This window comes from Dromiciops gliroides, chromosome 3 (genome assembly GCF_019393635.1).
Source record: "Dromiciops gliroides isolate mDroGli1 chromosome 3, mDroGli1.pri, whole genome shotgun sequence".
NCBI classification, from domain to species: Eukaryota; Metazoa; Chordata; class Mammalia; order Microbiotheria; family Microbiotheriidae; genus Dromiciops; species Dromiciops gliroides.
Window position 1 is genome coordinate 663,121,079 of NC_057863.1, and position 27,734 is coordinate 663,148,812.

The 27,734-nt window shown below is 42.9% G+C and overlaps 1 protein-coding gene and 1 pseudogene across 1 annotated transcript; one reads left to right on the plus strand and one right to left on the minus strand.

Moving 5' to 3' along the window:
• Nucleotides 1-26,795, minus strand: LOC122750467 (zinc finger protein 2 homolog). Its single transcript, XM_043997201.1, has 5 exons — nucleotides 26,658-26,795; nucleotides 26,012-26,100; nucleotides 9,050-9,176; nucleotides 7,254-7,346; nucleotides 1-5,294 (listed from the first exon to the last, which is right to left on the minus strand). Exons 1-5 carry the CDS (start codon nucleotides 26,668-26,670, stop codon nucleotides 3,109-3,111), a joined length of 2,508 nt encoding a protein of 835 aa, XP_043853136.1. The 5' UTR covers nucleotides 26,671-26,795; the 3' UTR covers nucleotides 1-3,108.
• On the plus strand, nucleotides 17,672-18,425 carry LOC122750468 (annotated as a pseudogene).
• Nucleotides 26,796-27,734: the final 939 nt, after the last annotated feature.

The window sequence follows — 27,734 nt, forward strand, 5'->3', positions numbered from 1 at the left end:
AGTAAGTGTCAAGTGTCTGAGGTCGGATTTGAATTCAGGTGCTCCTGAATCCAGAGCTGGTGCTTTACCCACTGCGCCACCTAGCTGCCCTCCAGCATGGTACTTTCAAAGCTGTTCTCATTACTTCTGGATTTCCTTCTGTTCTATTGCATGTAATATTAAAATCCATCCATTTCCTTTATTATTTTTGGTGGATGGAGACTGTGGGGAGAAAAGTCCTATTCGTAGTCCCTCTCGCTTTACTATTCTCTCCTATCCAAAACTGAAGGGAAAAAGAAGCTAATGAAAGTCCAGTCAAACAAAATCAATTCCCTTTTTTCCCCCCTGGGGCAATGAAGGTTAAGTGACCTGCCCAGGGTCACACAGGTAATAAGTGTCAAGTGTCTGAAGCTGGATTTGAACTCAGGTCCTTCTGAATCCAGGGCCTGAGCTTTATCCACTGTGGTACCTAGCTACTCCTTGCAAAATCAATTCCCACGCTACCCATTCCTAACATGTACCTTTTTCTAAAAAACATTTTTATTGAAAGTTTTGAGAACCAAATTCTATCCCTCCTTCCCTCCCCACTCCCTGAGGTGGGAAGCATTCAGATATAGGTTATACACTAACATGCCCTTTTTAATGCACATCTTGTATCCATCACCTCTGGATCAGGAGGTAGGTGGCACAGACCTTTGTAACTCCCCTTCTCTAACAGTTGAGCATTACAATAATCAGAGGTGTGAGAGCTTCCAAACAACAATAGTTGTTGGCCTTCACAATGTTGTGATTATCATCAATTACTCCCTGCAGTCTGCAGAAGTTTATACAATTCTTCCATTCATTCAGTGAAGCTACCTGTTCATCTTCCACCAGTCATATGCCAAAATTTGTTCAGCCATTCTTTACAAAGCTGCATGGAATCGAGGTGTCCTGTTTATGGACCTTGGATTTAAGACCTCAATGAGGGAAAATTGCTATGAATCCCCCCCCCCCTTTAATTGCCTCCCTTTACATGTTAGATGCTTTGGATTCCTTGTGTGTGACCAAAAAAAAGGCCACATACTTTCCTGTGTTCATCACCACTTTTCCACTAGGCAGAGATGTCTCTTTGTCTTGGTTCCTCTAATGTATCTGAGGTGACCTTTCACATCTAAGTCATGAACTCATTAGGAGCTAATCTTGGCCTAAAATGTCAGAGTCTATATCTATTTCCTGCCAGATTACTTTCCCGTGTTTCCAGCACTTTGTAGTGGTTGATAAGTCCTAGCTCCATAGGGGAGGTCTTTGGATTCATTGAACACATAGTTACTACATTCATTTTCTTGTTTATTCCACACCTGATCAATTCCATTTCTCAAGATCTTTATTTGTAAGGAGGACAAAAGAGTCTGGATGACTACTGCTAGTACAGCTTCAGATTTGGTGTTGCTGGGCCTCCTTCCTAGAACAGTGGAAGAGGGTGTGGACAGAGACAGATGAATGGACTCTTGAGGAGAACACATCTTTAGAGCTGGAAGGGACTATAGAAGCTGGGGCCCATCTCATTCTAGAGATGAGCAAAGCAAAGCACGGGGAGGCTGTCCCTTGTCCAGGGTTACAGAGCTAGAGAGTACCTGAGTCAGGATTTGAACCTCAAACTTCCTGATTCCAACCCAGAGTAATGCAAGTAATGGTAATGCCTTCATCTACACTGTTTGGAATATCAATATGAATTAAAAGAAAGTGACTAAGCTATCCTTATGTTTAAGGCTGCTGACTTCACTGTGAAACTTATAACCCAATCAATGATAAACATTAAAGATTCTAGCAATGGGGAAGCTAGGTGGCACAGTGGATAAAGAGGACCTGAGTTCAAACCTGGCCTCAGACACTTGACACTTACTAGCTGTGTGACCCTGGACAAGTCATTTAACCCTCATTGCCCTGCCATCCCACCCTCCCCCAAATCTAGCATTTCCATAGTGATTTAAGTTTTGGAGAGCATTTTAGAAATATTGTCCCATCTGATGCTCACATCAACTCTGGGAGGTAGGTGCTCTAATTATCCTGATTCTAAAGATGGGTAAACTCTGGCAGGAATAGGCTAGGTAATTTGCTCAGGGTAATACAATTAGTTACTTTCAGAGACCAAATTTGAACTCTATCCATTGGGCCACCTACCTGTTGAAAGAAAGCATGACATAAATGTCCAACAGATATCAAAATATTTATATGAGGACTTTTTTTTTTTTGCCAGCAAACAACAGGAAACAAAGTGAGTACTAATTAATTGGGGAAGGGCTGAAGAAGGCACAGTATATGAATGCCATGAACTAGAGGATTATTGAGAAACATCAGGATTTCAGAGATAAAATCATTACATTTATAGGATTTTATGCACAATATGAAATCTGGGATTTCTAATGAGATCTCTCATACTGTGACTTTTAATGGAGTCTGTCCTGCAGTAAATGACCTTGTCTTGTTAATCAAACCCAAGAGTTTTATCTCTAATAGGAGTTTTCCAACATACAGTCCAGTATCAGCTCTAGGTGAAAGAAGCTCTTCCTTCCCACAAATATTGCTTCTATAAGCCTTCATTCCAATATGGCTATTGTTGCCTACTGATGTCTCTCTTCCAGAGAAAAGCATGTCCTCTTTGAGAACACTAATAAGTCTTCTCTCCACTATGAACCCTCTGCTGAAAAGGAAGAGATGATCTCTGGCTGAAGGCCTTCTTTAATTGAGTTTGTACAAAGCTTCTCCTTAGAATGATTTTTCTGATGTTGAAATAAGCTCTGTACTTCATTTCAATGCCCAGTGATGAGATTTCTAACTAGTATGAATGCTCTGTTGGGAAATAAGAGGTGATTGTTGCCTGAAAACTTTACCACATTTATTCTATTCCTCAAGTTTCTTTCCACTGTAGATTCTCTCATGATCAATAAACTTAGAGTGTTAACTAATTAAAGGCTCTACCATTTTCATGACACTCATGAAGTATCTCTGTAACAAGATGATCACATGTTCTGCAAGACTAGAGACTTTCCACATTGATTCCATTCAGAAGGTCTCTCAGCAGTGTGGATTTTCTGATGTTTAGCTACATTGTAAGTGAATCACAAAATCCTTCCTCATTGATTATATTCATAAGGGTTCTCTCCAGTGTGGATTCTCTGATTGATGTGCAGCAAGATTGGAGTTCCATAGGAAAGTCTTTCTGCATTGAGCATCTTCATAAGGATTCTCTTTTGTGTGGATTCTCTGATGTACAGAAAGATTGGAGCTCTGAGTGAAAGCCTTTCCACACTGATGACATTCATAAGGTCTCTCTCCAGTGTGGATTCTCTGATGTGCAGCAAGACTGGATCTCCTTGTAAAAGCCTTTCCACATTGATTACATTCATAAGGTTTCTTTTCATTGTAGATTCTCTGATAATCAGCAATACTGAAGTCCCATTGGAAAGCCTTTTGACACTGATCATGTTCATGAGGATTCTCTTTTTTGTGGATTCTCTGATGTACAGAAAGATTGGAACGCTGAGTGAAAGCCTTTCCACATTGATTACATTCATAAGGTTTTTCTCCAGTGTGAGTTCTCTGATGTGTAATGAGACCAGACCTCCTTGTAAAAGCCTTTCCACACTGATTACATTCATAAGGTTTTTCTCCAGTGTGGATTGTCTGATGGGCAGCAAGATGGGAGTTCTTTCGGAAAGTTTTTCCACATTGATTACATTTATAAGGTTTTTTTCCAGTGTGAGTTCTCTGATGTGCAATAAGATTAGAGTTCTGTCGGAAAGTCTTTCCACATTGATTACATTCATAAGGCTTCTCTGCAGTATGGGTTCTCTGATGAGTAGAAAGGCTGGAGTGGTTTGTGAAAGCCATTTCACATTGATTACATTCATAAAATTTCTCTCCAGTATGGATTCTCTTATGTTTAGCAAGACTAGAGAGGTATCTGAAAGCCTTTCCACATTGATTACATTCATAAGGTTTTTCTCCAGTGTGAATTCTCTGATGGGCAGCAAGGTCAGAGTTACGTTGGAATGCTTTCCCACATTTATTACACTCATAAGGTTTCTCTCCAGTGTGAATTTTCTGATGGTGCAAAAAGCTTGATCTGGAGCAGAAGGCCTTCCCACATTCATTACATTTGTAAGGTTTCTCTCCAGTGTGGATTCTCTGGTGGGCAGTGAGACTGCAGTTCTGTTGGAAAGTCTTTCCACACTGATTACATTCATAAGGTTTCTCACCAGTGTGAATTCTCTGGTGGTGCAAAAAGCTTGATCTGGAGCAGAAGGCCTTCCCACACTGATTACATTCATAAGGTTTCTTTCCAGTGTGGATTCTTTGATGTACAGCAAGATTGCAACTCTGGTGGAAAGTCTTTCCACATTGATTACATTCATAAGGTTTCTCTCCAGTGTGAATTCTCTCATGTATTGCAAGACTGATGCTCCATCGGAAAGCAGTTCCACATTTTTGACATTCATAAGGTTTCTCTCCAGTGTGGATTCTCTGATGCCCAATAAGGACTGATTTGTAGCAGAAGGCCTTCCCACATTCATTACATTTATAAGGTTTTTCTCCTGTGTGAATTCTTTGATGGCCAATAAGGCGTGACCTGTAGCCAAAGGCCTTCCCACATTCATTACATTTATAAGGCTTCTCTCCAGTATGAATCTTCTGATGTCTAACTAGATCTGAGTTCAAATGAAAGGCCTTCTCACACTGATCACATGAACATGTTTTCTCTCCAGTATGAAATCTAGGATGGGAAGGTAGAGATGAATGAAGGGATAAGGTTGCTCCACCTTCATTGCAGTCATCAGGCTCCTTTCTAATGTGAGTTTTCTGGTGAGTAATGAGTTTAGAGTTCTGGCTGAAGGCCTTCCTTCCTTCATTACATAGATGAAGCTTTTTGCCAATTTCACTTTTCTGATGTCCAGTGAGGTCTGAATTCAAGATGAAAGTCATTTTCTGTTGATTACCTTGATGCAGTTGTATTTCAGGAGACTTCTCATGGGACTGAATAAGTTCTACCTGTTCAGTAAAGCATTCCCTATATTTACTGTACCCAAAACAGTTATTCCTTGGGGACACTGTCTCACAGTGATATAGGACGGAATATTGTATGAATCTCTTTCCAACTTCATCAAATTCACATGGATTCTTTGGATTTTTATCCATCTTGATATCAGAGTCATAGATTTCTCTCACATTGAAGTCATAGGGATTGTCACTCATGAATCTTAGCTGACCAGATTCTTCCAGAGAAATGCTCAAGATTGTACTCATCTCTTTCATTGTAAGCCTGGTCACTGCATCTGAAGAAACAAATAAACATATATATATATATATATATATATATATATAATTTCCCCTCTAATGGCAGAAAGGAAACCAAATGTTATTCTATTTCTCCAGGCAAAAAGAAGTTTCAAACCTAAATAGGCAGAATCAATCACTGAAATATGACATTAGCTCAAATTCATAGAAAGCCATTAATAAATATCCTACAGCCCCTGTGACTAGATGTGCTCCTTCCCCATTGCACTGTTAACACCTTTTTAAAATCCTTTTTAAAAATCTTTACTTTTTATGTTGTCAATCACAGATAATCTTCCTGCTTTATCGTAGTGCTCAGATTTAATGAATGATCACATGGTCATTCATCAATTTCATAGACTGTTGGGAAATATATTTCTTTTTAATTCTCATGTAATAACATTCAGGGTTCAAACTAACTTCTCTTATATTGTATTAAAACTGATATATATATTTCTATTTGCTCAGTATATATTAAATTTTCATATTATTTATTAAATGACTAAGTATAATAACTACCCTAGTGTACCCCTTCAAATCTATTTTTTTGATTTCCAGATCTCAGACCCAAACAGGACTACCACCCATTAAAAATGTTTTTCCCCAAGGTATAATGGTATCTGTTTTGCTCCATCACTTCTTTAAGATAGCCTTCCTAAATAAAATGTTCCTCTCTTCCTGTCACTGCCTACTCCATAAACTCCCTTGGCTCCCTGTCACAAGGACCAAATATAGAGTCCTCTGCTTGGCTGTTCAGTCCTTCATCATCTGCCCCTCTCCTCCCTCTCCAGTCTTCTTTCACTGACTCCCCTCCACACATTCAATAATCAGTGGTACAGGCCTCCTCTCTATCTGGACCAGGACATTCCATCTCCTGACTCCATGTTCTCTCTGCTGCCCCTCCTGCTTGCTGTGGCTTCCCTCAAGCCTCACCTACAATCCCTCATTCTACAATAAGTCTTCTCCAGGCCTCCTTAGCCAAGGGGGCTTCCCTCTCCTGATTGGCTGCAATTCATCCTGAGCATAATGGGTTATTCAAAGTTGTTTGCATGTTGTCTTCCCTACTAGACTGTGAAGTCCTTGAGAGCAGAGCTTGTCCCTTTTGTTACAGGCAAAATAATTATAAGAGACACCAGTTTGGGGCAAACATATTATGATTTTATCAATTTCTACTAGTCAGAGATTGACCAAGCAGGGCCCTAGGTTCTTGTGGTCCAGACACACACACACACACACACACACACACACACACACACACACACAGAGAGAGACTCTGAATGAGACTGCATGGCTACTTTTCCAGGTTTTTTTCCCTTTTTAGTAAGAGGCAGGTCATTTTCCAGCAATCAGATCTAACTGTTTCAGGTATTTGAAGGTAGATTATATCAGGTTTGAAGGACTGAACTGTTGGCTGGATTAGAATCCAAAGAATTTGGACCCTGCCCAGACCAGGCCAGCAGGCTGGCTACTATCTGGGTGTGGTCCCAAGGAGCACAGTGAGTCTGGCTGACAGCAAGTAACAAAAAGGGGAAGCTGAATTTCCCCATATATTGGTTAATAATTATTTTCTCACTCTTTCTTTGTATCCCTGGAATGAAGCAGGTGCTTTATAAAGGTTTGTTGACTTGAAGAAAATCTAGGACAGTGTTCATTCCCATTGGAGACCTGCAGCCCTTTTTGAATGATTTCAGGAGAGTTCTGTGCCCCAAAGTTCCAAGGAGTGACCTACACATGATCATAGACTTATCACTGGAAGGAAACTGAAAGGCCATGGAGGTTAAACACCTTGTTTTACAGATGGGGAAACTGAGGCTCTGAGGTTAGTGATATGCTCGGGATCATATTGCTAAAAAGCATCTAAACAGGAATTTCCAGGTCAGGTCTGCCTGTCCCCAAGGCTAGCACTCCCTTCACTACAACACAAACATCTCTCATACAGCTGCTTACACCTCACTCACCTGGACAAAGGTGCCTTGGGCCTTTTGGCTCCAGAAGCCATGGTGCTCCCCCTTCCTGAGAAGAGGTCAGGTCTTCTCTGGAAACTGGAAGCCCTAGGCATGGGGAATGAGGAAAGGATGAGGATGGGGAGAAATGTGGAATGTGGGCCTCTTCAGGCAATGGGGAGGGGCAAGCAAGGACCACAGGATGGTTCCCAGGATTCTTCAAGGAGGAGGATTTCCATGGTAATGAATGTCAGGATCTTCGGAGGGGGATCATGGGATCATGCAGTTGGCAATCAGAAAATCCCATCTTTGGCCACCTCTTTCACAGGTGCTCCATAGCTTCCAATTATGTAGCAATTAGAAGCAGCTGGAAATGCAGTGGTAAGAGGCCTGGGCCTGGAATCAGGAAGGTTTGATTTCAAGTCCAGCCTCAAACACTTGGGAGCTGTGTGCCTCTGGGCAAATGACTTCACTTTTGTTTGCCTCAGTTTCCTCAGCTATAGAATGGGGATGACAGTACTAAAATCAGAGATGTTGTAAGGATCAAATGAGAAAATACTTACAAATGACTTAGCAAAGTGCCTGGCACATAGTAAGTCTATACAAATGCTTATAGCTTCCCCTGTTTTACAAAGCACATATGCTACAATTAAAGGGAACAATGATGGAGAATAAAGTAACTTGTTATACTAGTGAGAAGAATAAATTGGTTTAGCATTATTTATTTATTAAGTCTATGGACAATGAATTGATTTTTTCAGTAAAAGCTTTTGTCCTTTAATTGCTTGGGTCATGGGTCTTTCTCAGTGAACTTAGTTCAGAATCCAGCTGGTCTTTAATGGGTTATCTTTTAAAATCCAGCTCTCCTGTCAATCACTGATCCATCGTTGGCTCAAGGAAGTTAGCCATGCTTGACGGATGCACTAGGGTGCTGACTTTAACATCTAGGACACCAAGCCATCCTTCAAGCATGTCTGGTTTGCTGTTCAAAACGCTAGTTTGTTGCCTCTGAGACCTAAGCAGGTGTTCCAAACAATGACCACTTCATAGTCACAGGGAAGAAGGGGGGGATTGCTGCTAGGCCCTCATCACCAACCTATCATATTTCTCCCTCTGCCTCAGCTCTATAACCAATGATGTTCTCTTCAATCCCATGATGTGATCTCCCTGTTCTGTTCTTTGCTCTGTATTCCCCAAAACCTATACAAGGGGAGCTGTCTGTTTGGGATCTTTGGCCAGAGGTAGAGCAATGGTCCATTTTACTGGCAGGCAGCATTCCCTTGCTAACAAAGGTGATCTTGCCCAGAAGTGCTTCAGTTTATCTCACTGTTGAATTTCAGACACAACACTAGGCAGGATTAGGAGCAATGAGCTACAAAGTGATGCTTGTTAACAAGAAGACCTTTCTAAATTCTATACCCTTCTTAAAGAGAAAGGGAGGCCTCAGCTGGTAGAGGGTTTCCCTTCACTGCCCATCTTCAGGGAAACACTGCATAAACAGTTGTGAGAGATTTTGCAGACAAAATTCACCTCCAGTTAGAGGTTACACTGCACATTACCTCTATAAGGAGCTCTGAATCAGAGGTCCTCTAATACTGGCAACTTTGTGAGGAACAAAGGAAATGCCAGCTTCCCCTCACATAATTCAAAGATCTGTCAGAGGAAAGCCAGGCAGCAGAAGGGCCCTGTGGAGACACCAGCACTTCTGCCTTTCAAATAACCGACAGAGGCTCAAACCCTGCCCAGCAGGTAGGGAATGAAGACGCTGCTTTAATGGCAGATTCAGAGTTACCAGAGGCAAAGGTCCTTACCCAGGGAGAGAAAGGTCTGGACATTCTCCAGCATGACCTCCTTGTACAGCTCTTTCTGAGAATGGTCCAACAGGCACCACTCCTCCAGGGTGAAGTGCACAACTACATCCTTGAATGTCACCGACTCCTAAAACATCAAAAATCAAAAAATTGAGCAGAGAGACTCCAGAATTCATCTAGTCCAACCCTCATCCACCTCAAGCAGGAAGCAGAAGAGGTTTGCCCCAAACACTTATCACCTTTAAGAGTGTCAGAGCCAATACTTGGAACCATAGTCATTAAGAGCCCAATGCAAGTTGAGAAAAGCATTTTATATTTGAAGTGACAATGATGCAGGAATAAAAGCTGGAGAAATATCTTACTACTGAATGTTTCTCCCTATGAAAGCACAGAGAAAGTATGTGCTCTACCAGGGAGGGATGAGAGTCTGTGGAGAAAGAGAGAAGGTGAGGTGAAATTCCTCCTCATGAGAAGTGTCATAAGTGAAATCTTAAGAAAATGCTATGAAGGGTTTGTGAGAAGCCGGCAAGTCCTGGGTATTCCAGGGGGGAAGGTTACCTGTGGTCACTGAAGAGAGAGCAAAGAAAAGGCGCTTTCTACTTAATTTCCTGAAAGTCTGAAATAAAGTCTCAGTGAGACGAAAGCATGAAGGAGTCTTAAGAAATAGTGCTCATGGGGCAGCTAGGTGGCACAGTGGATAGAGTACCGGCCCTGGATTCAGGAGGACCTGAGTTCAAATCCAGCCTCAGACACTTAACACTTACTAGCTGTGTGACCCTGAGCAAGTCACTTAACCCCAATTGCCTCACTTAAAAAAGAAAAAAAGAAATAGTGCTCACAATCTTGGCTGAACTGAGTGGTACAGAACTGTTGCCAGTCAAGTGAAGAAGAGTTATGCATTGTTCTACTGAGGGCACGAGGTGACTGACACAAGGTATGATGTGTCATACACGAAACAGCTTCTGTCTTTGCTTTATGTTTGCTTTCCCTTTTTCCTTAATTTTCATGTGTAGTTACATAGAATTGAGTAACAATGATGGGCTAACTATGAGCTAATTCCCAAGAAAGATACTGACAGAATATTTATGAGGAATGAATGATTGAAATAGATCCCTGGAACTCTAGAATGCTGGGGATCAAGAGTCAAGAGAATGAATTGTGGCAAACTGATGGCCACAAGAGATGGGCCTAATCTGTTAATTCCTGTGAGGGGCCATCTATTTTTCCAATCTGCTGCATAGAGATCACATGATTAGCCATTGCACATGGTCTTTGATGCTCTTCCAATTAATTTTCTTCCATTTCTAGTAGAATGATTTGACCTACTTTCTTAGTTCTATTATTTTCAAGTGCCACAAACTTATAACTTGTGTGTCTTCCTTGACTTCTATATTTCACCCCCCTTATCCAATAATTCTGTTATTTGGTTCTATTAATAATATTCTCTGCCATGTGGATAAAATTGTATTTTCATTTATTCATCATTTGGATTTGTTTTTCTTTTATTATTATTTTATTGGATTTCTTCATTAAGACATTGACTTAAACTCTTATTCTTCTCCTTATCTCACATTTAGCTTCCTCTATTACTATTGCAAAATTTCTGGAAAAGAAATTAAAGAATTTGTTCTTTCCCATTCACTTTTTGAGATTCCCAAGAATTTACAAACTTTTCATTTTCCTTAGGGTTTTGTGAATCATGATTCTTCACTCCATAGTCTTTATTCTTAGTGTGGGCAATTACTATAGGAAGGCAGTCCTTTTATTGATTAATAATTGATCTGTAATTGATTCTCTAACCTACATCCTGGATTCAGGACAACCTGAGTTCAAATCCGGCCTTAGACACTTGACACTTACTAGCTGTGTGACCCTGGGCAAGTTACTTAACCCCAATTGCCTCACAAAAAGAAAGAAAGAAAGAAAGTGGCAGCCCCAAAGAGGGAATAAAATACATACTCAAGTGGGTATAGTAATATATTTTTGCCCTGAGGAAAAGTGGGAGGGGAAGGAGATAAGGGGGTGGGGGGAAGAAGGAAAGGAGAAAGGGAAGTTTGGGGGAGGGAGCAGTAAAAAGCAAAACACTTTCCAGGAAGGTAAAGATGTTATGCATAACAGCACATGTATGACATATATTGAATTGCTTGATTTCATAGGGAGCATTGAGGAGGGAGGGAAGAAGGAAAATTTTGATCACAGAATTAGCTCAAAGACCTTAACCTCATCAGTGGGCTCAAGGAGGGAATAACATACACACCCAATTGGGAAGAGTAATCTATTTCACCCTACAGGAAAGTAGGAGGGGAAGAGGATAAGGAGGGAAGGGTGAATGAAGGGAGGGTAGAGCAGGGTAGGGGAGAGTCAGAAGTAAAACATTTTTGGGGGCAGCTAGATGGCACAGTGGATAGAGCACTGGCCCTGGAGTCAGGAGTACCTGAGTTCAAATCCAGCCTCAGACACTGAACACTTACTGACTGTGGGACCCTGGGCAAGTCACTTAACCCTAATTGCCTCACACACACACAAAAAAACCTAAAAAAAAAAAGAAGTAAAACATTTTTTATGGAGGAATAGGGTAAAAGGAGATAGAAAATAGAGTAAATATCATGGGAAGGGAATAGGATGGAGGGAAATAGTTATGATGATTGACTACAACAGCAAACCATATGGTACCTACTCTGCTGGGCTATTGTGAAGAAAATTCTTTGTCAAGTTTAAGGTACTATATAAAAGTTAGGATGAACAGGATGCTATCAGAAAAACCTGGAAAGACCCACATGAAGTGAAGCAGAGAAAAATGTACTGCATACAAAATAACAGCAACAGTGTAAGATAATCTTCTGGAAAGCAAGTGGTTATCTTCAGCAAGGCAATGATCCAATGTAACCCTGAGGGACTTATGAAAATTGCAATCCATCTATAGAGAAAAAACTGATATCTGAAAACAGATTGAAATACATTTTTTCTTTGATAATTCCTTAATCTGAAGTTTTGTTTTGATCTGTTTTCTCTCACAACCTAGCTAATGTAGAGATGTTTTCCATGACTACTCATGTATAACTTATATTGAATTGCTTCAGTTCTTGGGGTTGGGAATGGAAAGGATATGAGGAAGAAAAGTTGGAACACAAAGTTTAAAAAAATTGGTGTCAAAATTTATTTTTGTTTTATTTTATTTATTTGAAAAATAAAATTCTAAACATAAAAAAAAACAAAAACACCCTAAAAAACCAAAATGAAACCAAATGAAACAAAATAACAAAAATCAACAACAAAAAACAAACAAACAAAAAGAAAGTGGGAGCCCTTATCTTTGCTAAGGCCAACCATGTACATGCGATGTGAAATAGAATTTGGGGTCAAATTGATTGTGAGTCATCCCCAAAAGAATTACAAGACTCAGTGACTCAGTTTCCCAAGTCTTATTGCAATACTGTGAGTGACCACAGGGAGAGAACTAGAGAAGTGGAAAGGTATCTCTTGAGTAGTAAGGAAAGACAGTTATACTTATAGTATAGATAAATTAATTTATCATTCTCATTACAATAATCTCTACCTTGGGGAGGGCCTGTTCTACCCATTAAAATATTCTCCACCTTGGGGTGTTACAGGAGAGAGCTTATCTTAATTTGGAGTTCCTGGGGTCCTAAGCCAACCCACAAGGTGGGTACCTTTTTCAGTGGAGGTGGGTTTTGGGGGTTTATATGTCATAAGGCGAATCTGGGGACAAATTTGGCCTTTTCTGCATATGTCTCTTTCTGGTTCCCATGGCTAGTTTCAAAACACCTTCATTTTTCTTTTATATCTAGTCTGAATTTCTATAGGCTGTCATTTCCTTTATTGTTGTAGTCAGGTCTCCTTGGCCTAGGCCCCTCTGTTCCCATTATGGGTACTGATTTATGTGGGCACGACAACCCAGCATCCTGACTTACAAGTTGTCCATTAACTGGGGTCAAACTCCCTTTTAGAGCTAATATCTGAATTAGAGTTTGGGTCTTAGGTTTTTCTGTTAACCCCTTTTGGCCTCCTACATCACATGGGCAATCGATGTTGTCTTCTCCCACAATGTCCAACCTCAATCATCCCTCACCCTCCCCTCTCAAATTTTTGACCTGTCACTAGCAGCTGGTTACTTTCCTACTGAACTCAAACACACCTGTCTCTCCTACTCTTATGGAACCCTTCACTAAATCCTTACCACCCTTTGAGTTATCATTCTCTCTCACACCTTTTTCTAAGCGAAACTCCTTCAAAACTCTTTCTGAACTCCATTTTCCTCTGTCTCTCACTCTTCACTCCCTTACAGATGGGCTTTCCTCTTTAGTCTCCTGAAAGTATTCTCTCTAAATGTACCATTGATCTCTTCAGTGCCATATCTGCTGGTATCTTCTCAGTCCTAATCTCTCTTCTTCAGATGACAAGGTTGACCCTCCTCCCCTCCAGGATCCTCTCTCCTTTGGGGGTTGTCTCTCCTGCATTACTTCCAACATGGCTGACCACACTTTACAAGTCTTCTTTGATGTCCCAGGAACCACATCACAACCTAGACTGTTGAATATTCTTCTCCAAGGCTCCTTCCACACTCTGCCTGTTGGATTGATTGAATTATCATCTCTGCAGGTCACTGGCAGATTTCCACAACCAGCCTCAGCTCATTGAAGCTTCCATCAGTCTCCATCACATCAACCAAGCATTTTGACACATCTCAACTCCAAGAGAAGGCAGGGAGATCTTATCTCAAAAAGTAGTAAGCAGAGTTCCAGGGTAGAGGCAAGATGGTGGAGAGAATCCAGGATGTTGCCTGAGCTTTCCTGTATTTCCCTCAAAACCAATACTAAATCAAGCCTCTAAAGAGATTCTGGAACTACAGAACCTAGAAAAAGACAGATAGACACAATCCTCTTACTTGAGATAATTTAGAAGATTTCAGGAAAGGTCTATCTCACCTGGGTGAAAGGGGAGGGCAGCTTAGCACTGCTCAGAACTGCTCAGCTTGGATCAGTGGGCAGCTGGACACTGCTGCAATCTGACACAGCTGAGAGTGGGGGAGCTAATACTGGGGCAGCTGAGAGCAGTAAGAAGTTTGCAACAGTGACCCCTGTGCCCCAGAAGCAGACTTCAACTGTATAAGTTTAAAAATGGGCTACAACATGAACAAGAAACAAAAAAGGACCCTTACCACTGACAGCTTCTATGGTGAAAGGGAAGACCAAAATTAAAACTCAGATGAGTTTGTCAAAATGTCTACAAGGGAAGACTCAAGTGAGAAGATGATCTTGTCTCAAGACCAAAAAGCCTTCTTTGAAGGACTCAAAAAGGCTTTTAAAAAGAAAATAAGACAGATAGGAGAAAAAATGGAAAAAGAAATGAGAGTTACACTGGAAAAAGAAACACAAAAATTGACTGAGGAAAATAATTCCTTAAAAAATACACTTGGCCAAATGAGAGAAAAAAATTGCTAAACGGGAGAAAACAATTGGCCAAATGGAAAAAGAGGTGCCAAAGATTACTGAGGAAAATAATGCCTTAAAAATTAAAATTTGGCAAATGGAAACTAATAACTCCATGAGACAGCAAGAATCTGTCAAGCAGAATCAAAAGACTGAAAAAATAGAAGAAAATGTGAAATACCTCAATGGAAAAACAGCTGACCTGGAAGATAGATCTAGGAAAGACAATCTGAGAATTATTGGAGTACCTGAAAGCCATGATCAAGAAAAGAGTCTAGATACCATATTCCAGGAAATTGTCAAGGAGAACTGCCCTGAAATTGTAGAACCAGAAGATAAAATCATCATTGAAAGGGTCCACCCATCACCTCCTGAAAGAGACCCCAAAAGGAAAACTTCAAGAAATATTGTAGCCAAACTCAGGAATTATCAGGTGAAGGATAAAATACAAGAAGTAGCCAGAAAGAAACCATTTAAATATTATGGAGCCACAGTCAGGATTGCACAGGACCTGGCAGCTTCAACATTAAAGGATGGTAGGGCTTGCAATCTGATATTCAGGAAGGCAAAGGAGCTTGGATTACAACCCATAATCAACTACCCAGGAAAACTGATCATTCTCTTTCAGGGGAAAACATGGACATTCAATGAAATAGGGGACTTCCAAGGCTTCCTGAGAAAAAGACTAGAACTGAACAGAAAATCTGATCTCCAAATACAAGGCTCAAGAAAAATATAAAGTGGTAAACAAGGGGGTTTGAGGGGGGAAAGGTTAAACTGCTTACATACCTATGAGGGATGATAATACTTTTAACTCTTGGCATCTGTATCTCTGTTAAGGTATTCTTATTGATTTTGATGTGATGATATAAAGAAACTTAAGGGGCAGAATAAAAGAAGACTTGGGGGGCAGCTAGGTGGCACAGTGGATAAAGCACAGGCCTTGGATTCAGAAGGATCAGAGTTCAAATCCGGCCTCAGACCCTTGACACTTACTAGCTGTGTGACCCTGGGTAAGTCACTTAACCCTCATTGCCCCACCAAAAAAAAAAAAGAAAGAATGAAAGAAAGAAAGACAGAAGACTAAGGGGAAGAGAGGAAGGAGGAAGGTGGAATGGGGTTAATTACATCATATGAAGAGGCCCAAAAGGAACCCATTTCAATAGAGGGAAAGAAAGGAGGGTTGAGCTTTGTTTCAACCTTACTCTCATCAGAGTTGTTTCAGGGAGGGAATAAAATACACTCCCATTTGTCTAAAGGAACTTAACTTACTCCTTAAGGAACCAAAAGGGGAAGGGGAAAAGGGTGGTATTGAGAGAGGGGAGGGCAGAAGCAGAGAAGAAAAGGGTAAAGAAAAATGAGAGGGGGCTGATAAAAAGGAGGGCAGATTAGGGGAGGCAGTAGTCAGAAGCAAAATGCTGGTGAAGAGGAATAGGGTGAAAGAAGATGGGAAAGAGTACAAACAAAGAGGAAAATAGGGTGGAGGGAAAAAAACAGTTAATAATCTTTACTGTGAATGGGAATGGCATGAATTTTCCCATAAGATGGAAGAGTATGGCAGAGTGGATTGAAAATCAGAATCCTATAACATGTTGTTTACAAGACACATATCTGAAGCAGAGAGATACACACAGAGTAAAGATAAAAGGTTGGAGCAGAATATATTATGCTTCAGCTGACTTCAAAAAAGCAGGGGTAGGGGGCAGCTAGGTGCGCAGTGGATAAAAGCACCAGCCCTAGATTCAGGAGGACCTGAGTTCAAATCCGGCCCCAGACACTTAACACTTACTAGCTGTGTGACCCTGGGAAAGTCACTTAACCCCAACTGCCTCACTTAAAATAAAAAAAAATTTTAAAAAAAGAATGAGTGGGTCAAACAACAAATCATAGAAACAATCAATAACTTCATCCAAGAGAATGACAATAATGAGACAACATACCAAACCTATGGGATGCAGCCAAAGCAGTGCTTAGGGGAAATTTTATATCTCTAAATGCTTACATGAATACAAAAGAGAAAGAGGAGATCAATGAATTGGGCATGCAACTAAAAAAGCTAGGAAAAGAACAAATTAAAAATCCCCAGTTAAATACTAAATTAGAAATCCTGAAAATCAAAGGAGAAATTTATAAAATTGAAAGCAAGAAAACTATAGAATTAATCAATAAAACTAAGAGCTGGTTTTACAGAAAAAAAAAACAATAAAATAGATAAACCTTTGGTTCATTTGATCAAAAAAAAAAGAAAGAAAAAAACCAAATTACCAGTATCCAAAATGAAAGCGGTGATTTCACCACCAATGAAGTGGAAATTAAAGCAATAATTAGGAGCTGTTTTGCCCAACTGTATGCCAATAAATTTGACAATCTAAATGAAATGGATGAATATTTACAAAAATACAAAATGCCCAGGTTAACTGAAGAGCAAATAAAATCCTTAAATAGGCCCATTTTAGAAAAAGAAATTGAACAAGTCATCAATGAACTTCCTAAGAAAAAGTCTCTAGGCCCAGATGGCTTTACAAGCGATTTCTACCAAACATTTAAAGAACAATTAATTCCAATGCTATACAAAAAAAAAAAAAAGGTGAAGAAGGAGTTCTACCAAATTCCTTTTATAACACAAACGTGGTGTTGATACCTAAACCAGGCAGAGCCAAAACAGAGAAAGAAAATTATAGACCAATTTCCCTAATGAATATCGATGTAAAAATATTAAATAAAATATTAGCAAGGTGATTACATCAATTCATTAGCAGTAGAATACACTATGACCTGGTGGGATTTATACCAAGAATGCAATGCTGTAATTAAACACATCAATAACAAAACTAACCAAAATCATATAGTTATCTCAATAAATGCAGAGAAAGCCTTTGATAAAATACAATACTCATTCCTATTAAAAACAGTAGAGGGGCAGCTAGGTGGCGCAGTGGATAGAGCACTGGCCCTGGAGTCAGGAGGACCTGAGTTCAAATCCGGCCTCAGACACTTAACACTAGCTGTGTGACCCTGGGCAAGTCACTTAACCCCACTTGCCTCACCAAAAAACAAAACAAAACACTAGACAGCATAGGAATAGGTGAAGCTTTCCTTAAAATAATAAGCAGTATCACTCCAGATTTTTTTAGAATCTCTGAGAAGCTACTGGAGCCATGTCCCTCAAACCATGACTCAACTAGGATAGGGGTTGCTGTTCCTGGACCTCATGGCCATGGCTGAAGGGCTTCAGAAGGGTAATGATCTGCTCAACATCTGCTTGGATGCTAAGCACCACAAGTTCAAGTCTGGCAGAGAAGATAACCTTCATAACCAGTGCAGCCCATGGAAGAAAAGAGCCTGCTGCACAGCAAACACAGCAGTGCCACCCATGAAGACACCTCCTACTGTACCACTTCAACTATAACCACTGTGGGATGATGACCCCAGCCTGCAAACACTACTTTATCCAGGACACATGTCTCTATGCGTGCTCCCCCAACCTAGGACCCTGGATCCAGCCGGTGATCTCAAGTTGGAGGAAGGAACAGATCCTGAATGTTCCTCTGTGCAGGGAGGATTGTAACCAGTGGTGGGAGGACTGCCAAACCTCCTATACCTGCAAAGAGAACTGGCACAAAGGTTGGAATTGGCCTTCAGGGATTAAGGAGGGCCCAGTTAAGGCTGCCTGCCATCCCTTCACATTTTACTTTCCAACACCAGCCTCCCTATGTGAGAATATTTGAAGTCATTCTTACAATGCAAGCTCTTTTGTCTGGGGCAGTGACAAATGTATTCAGATGTGGTTTGACCCAGGCAGGAAAGGAAACCCCAATGAAGCTGTGCCTAAATCCTATGCTTTTGGCTCTGCCCCAGGCATCTTCAGTTGGAAGGCCAGTTTCCCCTTTTTGATTTCGACATTGCTGTTGCTTCTCTGGGGATAACCCTCATCAGGAAAGAAATCCAACCAATCTACATGTAAAACCATAGCCAAAATTACTCCCAGTTTGAGACCCTTGGGGTCCACCTTCCTGCCTGACACAGCCTGGCTCTCCTGAAACCCCGGCTTCCTCCCAATCTGGATTCTTCCCCCTCAAACCTGATCTGGAAACCTCCAACCCCCTACAGTTTGGATTTCACAGACCCCACACCACTACTGAGTGGGGCAGGGAGGGAGTGCCAATCTCCCCACTTTTAAGTGACCCAACTCCAGTCTCCTACCTTTTTCTCTGCATAGCAAAATCCACCCTTCTCTCCTTTTCTTTAGGGGAAATTAAATATTATTTCTTCCCTCTCTAAAGTGAAATCCTCCTTACTACTACTCCTTTCAAGTATGGGTTATCTTATTGATTATATTTGTATCCCCAGTACCCAGCCTATATAGGTTTAATAAGTTTAGTAAATGTTGATTGATCAAAAAAAAATAAGCAGTATCTACCTAAAATCATCAGCAAACATTATATGTAATGGAGATAAGTTAGAGGCCTTCCCAGTAAGATCTGGGGTGAAACAGGGATGACCATTATCACCTCTATTATTTAATATTGTACTAGAAATGTTAGCTATAGCAATAAGAGAGGAAAAAGGAATTAAAAGAATTAGAATGGGCAAGGAGGAAACAAAAGTTTCACTCTTTACAGATGATATGATGGTATACTTAAAGAATCCTAAAGAATCAACTAAAAAACTGCTTGAAACAATGAACACCTTTAGCAAAGTTGCAGGATATAAAAGAAACCCACATAAATCATAAGCATTTCTATACATGACCAAAAAGTTCAGCAGCAAAAGATAGAAAGAGAAATTCCATTTAAAGTAACAGTAGACAATATGAAGTACTACCTGTACCAAATCTGAAGCTCTACTATAAAGTGGCAGACATCAAAACTATTTGGTACTGGCTAAGAAATAGAGTGGTAGATCAATGGAATAGGTTAGGCACAGGAGACACCATAGTAAATGACTATAGTAATCTACTATTTGATAAACCCAAAGACTCCAGCTTCTGGGATAGGAACTCAGTATTTGATAAAAACTACTGGGAAAACTGGAAGATAGTATGGCAGAAACTAGGCATAGACCAACATCTTACACCGTATACAAAAATAAGGTCAAAATGGGTTCAAGATTTAGACATAAAGGGTGATATCATAGATAAATTAGGAGATGAAAGAATAGTTTACCTCTCAGATCTATGGAGAGGAAAACAATTTATGTCCAAACAAGAGATAAAGAATATGATGAGGGGCAGCTAGATGGCGCAGTGGGTAGAGCACTAGCCCTGGATTCAGGAGTACCTGAATCCGACCTCAGACACTTAACACTTACTAGCTGTGTGACCCTGGGCAACTCACTTAACCCCAATTGCCACACACACACACACACACACACACACACACAAGAATATGATGAAATATAAGATGGAAGACTTTGAATACATTAAATTAAAAAGGTTTTATACAAACAGAAGTAATGCAGCCAAAATTAGAAGGGAGGCAGAAAACTGGGAAACAATTTTTACAGCTAACATTTCTGATAAAAGCCTCATTTCTAAAATATATAGGGAACTAAATCAAATTTATAAGAATCCAAGTCATTCCCCAACTGAGAAATGGTCAAAGGGTATGAACAGACAGTTTTCTGATGAAGAAATCAAGGCTATCTATTCCCATATGAAAAAATGCTCTAAATTACTATTGATGGGGGCAGCTAGGTGGTACAGTGGATAGAGCACCAGCCCTGGATTCAGGAGGACCTGAGTTCAAATCCGGCCTCAGACACTTAACAATTACTAGCTGTGTGACCCTAGGCAAGTCACTTAACCTGAATTGCCTCACCAAAAAACAAACAAACAAATAAATCATTACTGACTAGAGAGATGCCAATTAAAACAACTCTGAGGTACCACCTCACACCTATCAGATTGACTAATATGACAAAAAAGGAAAATGATAAATGTTGGAGGAGCTGTGGAAAAATTGGAACAATAATGCATTGTCCATTCTGGACAGCAATTTGGAGCTAAGCCCAAAGGGCTATGGGACTGTTTTTACCCTTTGATCCAGAGGTAACACTGCAAGTTCTGTTTCCCAAAGAGAGCACAGAAAAGGGAAAAGGACCCACATGCACAAAAATATTTATAGCTGCTCTCTTTGTGGTGGCAAAGAATTGGAAATTGAAGGAATGCCCATCCATAGGGGAATGGCTAAACAAGTTGTAGTATATGAATGTAATGAAATACTATTGTGATGTAAGAAACAATGAGCAGGAGGAGTTCAGAGAAACTTGGAAGAACTTACATGAACTGATGCTGAGAGGAGCAGAACCAGGAGAACTTTGTACACATTAACAGCAACATTGTGTAATGAACAATGGTGATAGGCTTGGCTCTTTTCAGCAGTTTAATGATCCAAAACAGTTTCAAAGATCTCACGATAAAAAATATTCTCAACATCCAGAAAAAAGAACTGTGAATTATAAATGCAGATTCAACCATACTGTTTCTGCTTTTGGACTGTTTTTTTTTTTTTACCTCCTTCTTTTTTGAGGTTTTTCCCTTGTGCTCTGATTCTTCTTTCACAAGATGACTAATGTAGAAATATGTTTAATGTGATCGTACATATACAACCTATACACACTGCTTTCTGTCTTGGGGAGGAGGGAGAGGAGGGAAGTTGGGAGAAAAATTTGGAACTAAAAATCCTGTGAAAACAAATGTTGATTGATACTAGCTGTGTGACCCTGGGCAAGTCACTTAGCCCTCATTTCCCTGCCCACCCCCCCCCAAAAAAGAAAAAGAAAACAAATGTTGAAAACTTCTTTATATTTAACTGGAAATGATAAAATACTTTTTAAAAAAACAAAACTGATAAGCAGAGACATCTCAGGTCCAAGGGAAGAAGGCAGAGAGATCTTATCATCAAGGAAAGAAGGCATAGGGATCTTGGGTCTAAGGGCTCTGCTTTTGATCTAGCTTTCTGGGTGGGTTCTAGCTCCAAGAGCCCCACCCTGCTCTGACCCTAAAGCCGCCAAATTAGAGCTTTCTACCAGCAGTACCCAGGCCCAGGACCTTAGGAACCTGTCTGCTTCTTTCCCCCAAGCCTTGCCTTCCATCATCTAGAACACCATTGCCACTGGAATGACCCCTCTTCTGCCCTGGACTCCTTCCGATCTTCCATGATCCACACCAAGGCTGGAATTCCACCTGGGCTACCACCCCCAAGGCTGGTCACTCCTAAAACTTCCCCCTCCTCTATTCCTCTACTACTTCCACCACCATCCTCCTTCCTTCCTCCCTTATTCCCCTCCATGTTCTCAGGATTTAGTGACACTGGATTCCTTGCTATTTCTCACAGGTGACTCTCCATCTCTTAACAGAATTTTCATGGCTCCTCCCCATCATGCCCCCCCAACCCCCATGCCTTGCCTGCTGCCCTCCTCCTCTCCTCCTGTTTCTGCCTCCTGGTTTCACTGGATTCCTTCAATTTTGTGTAAAATCGCATTTTCTGCAAGAAGCCTTTCATGGTTCAACTTCTCTGTTGGATTTCAGCAAATGACCTTGTACATATTTTCTATGGAGGAAACAAAGAACCAAACTTGTATTGAGGGCCTACTATGTGGCCCCCTCCTGGATCACTGCCTTGTTGTGGCAGAGGGGCTTGTGTAGGGGCTCAAGGAAACTAGGAGCTATGCCATGCTGGATTACCAGACAAAGTGGGATGAACTAGGGAAGGAAATGGCGAACCACTACAGTATTTTTCCCAAGAAAACCGAAAGAAAGGATTAAACAGTTAGAAGAGATGACACTGAAGAATAAGCCCCTCAGGCCAGAAGGAGCCCAATGTGCCACTGGGGAAGAGCAGAGGACAACCCCAAGTAGCCCCAGAAAGAATGCAGCAGCTGGGCCAAAGCCAAAAGCAAGCTCAGCTGCAGATGGGTCTGTTGACAAAAGCAAAGTGCAATGGTGTGGAGATCAGTATTGCACAGGACTATTAGATCCGTGAACCAAGGCAAGCCAGATGTGGTCAAACAGAAGATGGAGACATGGACATCTTGGGTGTCAGTGAACTGAACTGGATGGCAATGGGTGAAGTGAGTTCAGGTGGTCACCACATACACTGCTGTGCACATGGCTCTCATAGCAGGAATGGAGCAGCCCCCCTAGTCAATCCAAGGCTGAGAAAAGTGGTCCTGGGGCAGACTCTCCAAAATGACAGGATGACGTCTGTTGGAACCCAAGGCAAACTTCAGGATCCCAGCGGTACAAGGCTATGCTCCAACCACTGATGCTGAAGAGACAGACCTCAGTGGATCAGCTTCATGAAGAGAAACAACATCTTCTAGAAATGACACCAGGAGGGGCCCAGACAGGGAGTGAGGTCACAGTGAGGCATGCTGGGAAATGGCTGTCTCCCTCCTCAGTCCCCTCTCAGTATGGGATTAAAGCAGTAAGTATGGGCTTGGGATGGAATACTCCACCAGCCCGAGTTCTAGGGTGTTCTCCTCACCCCTCTTTGCAGCTTCCTTTTCTGAGCTGTATTCCTCACTTGGAGTATAAGCTACTGGAGGGCAAGGACTGTCTTTCTTCTATATTTGACTCTCCAGACTTCAGGACAATGCCTGGCACACAGTAGGCACTTAATAAGTGTTGACTGATCCTTGGCTCCTCAAACATTCTCATCTAAGTGTCTTGATTTTATTTTGCTTTGAGAATTGAGGCCATTCACCCTGAGCTGCCTCTCCTTCAACTTCCTTTCAGACATCCTCAGTAGATGTCTCAGAGACATGTTTAACTCAGTACAGCCAAAATGGAGCTCATTATCTTTCTCCCTAAAACTTCCCCCACCTCCCCCTTTCTTATCACTGTCAGGGCAACCCCATGCTCCCAGTCCCTCAAACTCACAACTGAGGTGCCATCCTTGACTCCTATCTCTCATCCCCTTTATCCAACCTGTGTGAGTGAGATTTTCCCCATCCTTTAGTTTTAAGAGATTTACCTTAGTTGTAAGTGATTTAATTAAGATAAAAATCAATATATTAACTAAAAAATGTTATTTATTAAATTTAGATATTATTTTATTATGATTATATAAATAGGTTAAGTCTCTCTTCTGACTAATTTTCCAATATCAAGTATTAAGTAATATCAAAAGATCCACTAGTCAGCAATATCGTATTTTAGAAACCACGAGTGACATGCTTGACTCAAGGAGTTCATGCAGCTCACCAGTGGCATGCTTCAATAATAGGAGGGGGTCATGCAGCATGACTATGACCCACCCTGTTGTCATCATAAGACCTTGATAAGAGTATTGGAAAATGCTGACATTATGGTCACTAGGCAGTTTCTCAGATTTCCTAAGAATATGCTTTAATTTTAGAAGTGCAACTAATTAAGATTAATACTATGTTATATAAGTGCAACTTTTTGAAGGGTATATAAACCCATGGAGTTTGTAACTCTGGGTTCAACCCCTGGATGACCGGCTTTATTGTGGGACTAAAATTCTCTCAATAAACCTGTTTGCTTCAGCCTGTAAACTTTGTTGTTTCTGTTCCTCTGTCGGACTTAGAAATTTTCCCAACACCTGTTGCCAATACTGTTGATGCCACCTGGACAATATCTCTCCAATCCACCCCCTCCTCTGCTGATACTGCAACCACCTTGGGGCAGGCCCTCATCACCTTACCCTTGGACTCTTACAGCAGCCTCCTGGTGGGTCAGTCTGCTTCCAGACACTCCTCATTCCAATGCATCCTCCAATTAGCCAACAGACTAAAGTGCCTAAATTGCTGGGCCTACCATGTTACTCCCCTACTCTATAAACCCCAGTGGCTCCCTATCACCTCCAGGATGAGATACCAAATTCTCCTGCCTTCAACATGCATCACGACCTAGACATCACCTGCTTTTTCATCCTTCTCACACCTTATCCTCAGCACTGGGTGTCTTTCCTCCAATGACACTGACCTCCTGGTTATGCCAGCAAAGATGACCCATCTCCAGGCTCCAGACATTTTCTCTGGATTCTGTGGGCAGCTAAAAAATTAGCCCCAGGCTCTCAGGGATTTTCTATGAGCTGGGCTGGCACCCTTCCCCCTCTGCTTCAGCAGCTGAGCTGAGAAGCCCAGTGGGCCTTGGAGCTGGATGGCTGGGGAAAAGCCCCAGCTCCCTCTGCCCTAAGGGGGTATACCTGGGAGATCCTGGGCTCACACAGGCCCAGCACGTGTGGAGGCCTGGGCGAGCAGTGGAGGGGCACAGCCCCCTCCAGTCCTGGGCTCGGCCAATGAATTAGCTTGGCGTGCAGGGGTGAGGTGAGGCTGAGGTTTGATGGCAGAGAAGGGATATATAGCCTGGGAGGCAGAGATGCTGGGGGGTCGCTACGGTGAAGCGGGGGTTGCTACAGAGAGAAAAGGTAGAAGAGGAGGATGCTACAGGAGAGCTAGAGAGACAGTGAGAGATGCTAGGAGGGAGGAGATCTAGCATGAAGGTAGAGACGCTGAGAGGTCAGAGGGAGAAGAAGTGCAGGAGAGCTGGAATGAAGGAGAAAAAGAGTGAAAGGGAGGGGACTGAAGGCAAACGGTTCCAAGTGATATACACAAACATGTATATGTACACACACATGTACATATACACACATGCAAATATGCACATAATTATATATATGCATATAACATGTGATTTGTGAGATCACAGGAACCAAGTGTCCATCACTCTTGAGTGGGTCAACAACCTGCCATGTACCTGTCTGGCTTCAACCTGTGTTCCCTTATTCTGCACGTCCCTGGCAAGGACCCTGACAATTCTCCCCACAGGATCAAATGATTTAATATTTCTAAGGCTCCTGGCACAGAACAGACACCACAGCACCAGCCCCAAGCCCCTTTCCACTTTTCTTGCACCTCCCTCCCTCTGCCTCCTCTCTGGCCCAAGGACACTGGCCTCCTGGCTGATCCTTGACCAAGGCCCTCCATCCCTGATGCTGTGCCCTTTCAGGGGCTGTCTCTCATGCCTGGAGTGTCCTTCCTCTACTCCCCTGCCCCTCCTGGCTTCCTTCCCATCTCAGCTCACATCTCACCTTCTGAACACAAGCTTTTCCTGGTCCCTGACCCTGCTCGAGCCTGCCCTCTGAGGCTGCCTCCCATCCATACTGTAGAGACCTTCTGTGGACCCAGCTGCTGACACACTGTCTCCCCCATTAGACTGTGAGCCCCTTTAGGGCAGGGCCTGTTATTGCTGGAACCTTCCTTTGCATCCCCAGTAGGTTGGCATGGTGCTTGGCACAGAGGAGCCCCTGTCTAAATGCTCATTGACTGGACCTAAGGATGACAAGTGAGAGGGATTCAGAGAAATCAGAGAAGACTGGGGTGGTCTGAGGCAGAAGGAAATGAGCAGAACCAGGAGGACCATGTCTGCTCTGCTGACAGCACGGCACAGGACAACTTCTGTCTGACAGGATAAAGCTTCCTTGGCTCTGCTGGATTCCACCTTAGCTGATGATGGTCAGGTCTGTGGATGGGCTGCACTCACCTGGGATGGGGGTCTCTGGGTCCCCGGGGTCATTCTCTCTGGCTCCAGGCTCTCTCCTTGGAATAGCCTTTGGTTGTCTGCAAACTGGCCTGGGGAGGGAGAAGGATCTTGGTGTTGGGGAGACATTGACTTTGCTTTCTCTTCCTAGGCTGGATGCTGACCTGCCCAGAATTATAGAGCTTAGAGCCTCAGAGCACTTCCAAAGAGGGGAGCAGGGAGGGACCGGCTTGGAAGTGAACTTGGTCTGAGCAGGAGGAGACTCCTTGTCTTTGGCCTCCTGCCCCTCCCCCATCCTCCCACTGAGACCCCAGAAGTAGGAAGAGCTTGGGGTCCCAAATGGGAGGAGACCAGGCAGAGTCTCCATGACTCCTTACTCAGAGCTCTCCCTCCATCTGATACTATGGGTGACAGGGGAAGGTGGGTCAGCTGCCCCATGGTAACAGTGGGAATGGCACCCCAGGACCTTGGGGATGTGAGGGGAGCCTCAACATGAAGCAGAGGCAAGGGGCAGACCAGAGAGCCAGGCCCAATTAGGAGGCCTGCTCCTGGCCAGCCTGGCTGACCCTCACCAAGGGGTCAGATGGGGAAGATGGGCCACGATGGAGATGGCAGCCAGCAGAATTGGGGTTTGGGGGTTCAGACCTACCTGGGACTAGCATGTGCAGAGATGGTTTTCAGAAGACAGAGATCTCGGTCCGGGGGGAGGAGGCAGAGAGATCCCAGCTCCGAGGCAGAAAACAATAAGATTTCAACTCTAAGGGGAAGAAGGCAGCGAGATCTCAGTCTCAAGTTCCTGTTTTCTGCCAGCCCACGCTGGGAGGGTCCTCCCAGTCCCCAGAGCCCCCCCCTGCCCCGCCCCCGAGGCCCCAGCTGGGCCCTTTCCTCCAATCACTCCCAGGGCCAGGACCTCCAGACCGGGGCTGCCTCCCCTTCCCCAAGCCCTGCCCTCCATCACGTGGAACGCCTCGGCCAATGGAATGCCCCCTTATCCCTCTCACCTCCTCCCAGGCCTCCAGACTCCACCCCAGGGCTCGTATTCCACCCCGGCCACACCCCCCAGGCTGGTTCTCTCTGAGAGCTCCTCCTTCCCCAGGCCTCCAGCACTTGTCCCCCTCCTTCCCTTTCCTGCTCTGGGACTCAGCCTTCCCCTCCTCAGCAGAACCCCCTGGCCTTCTTCCAGCTCCGCCTGCTCCACGCCTCTTCTTCCTCACCAGGATGTGCCACCCTACGGCCCCCCGGCTCTCCCAGGCATCCCCTTCCCCCGCGTCCTCACCCCGCCCCCGTTCTCCCTGCAGCCTGGAGCCCAGACTCAAAGCTGGGTCCTAATGGGAAGGGGAGAGGAGCAGAAAGCTGGACGTCTTGGTCCTGGGGCACAGGACTGATCAGGACAGGAAGCCAGAGAAGGCCTAAATGTGGGATTGCTGTTGGGGGCGGGCGAGCTAGCTAGAAACTCATGGCCCAGATCCTGAAAGAGCCTCTGGCATTTCTTTTTTAGCAAAGGTCCACCCTCCTGACCCTTATCTCCCACTGGGGAGTGGTTGACAGGGTCCTGCAATGTGGAGGAAAAAGTGACTGGGCTGGGGAGTGGGGCCTTGGGGCATAGACTGACACTCCTCATCCTGACACAGGAGCAGTGGGCTTTGATCTGGTTCTTGTTCCCCCAACTGGAGAGGAAAGGGAAAGTCTGGGGGTGAAAATGAAGCTAAGAGAAGGAATAGAAATA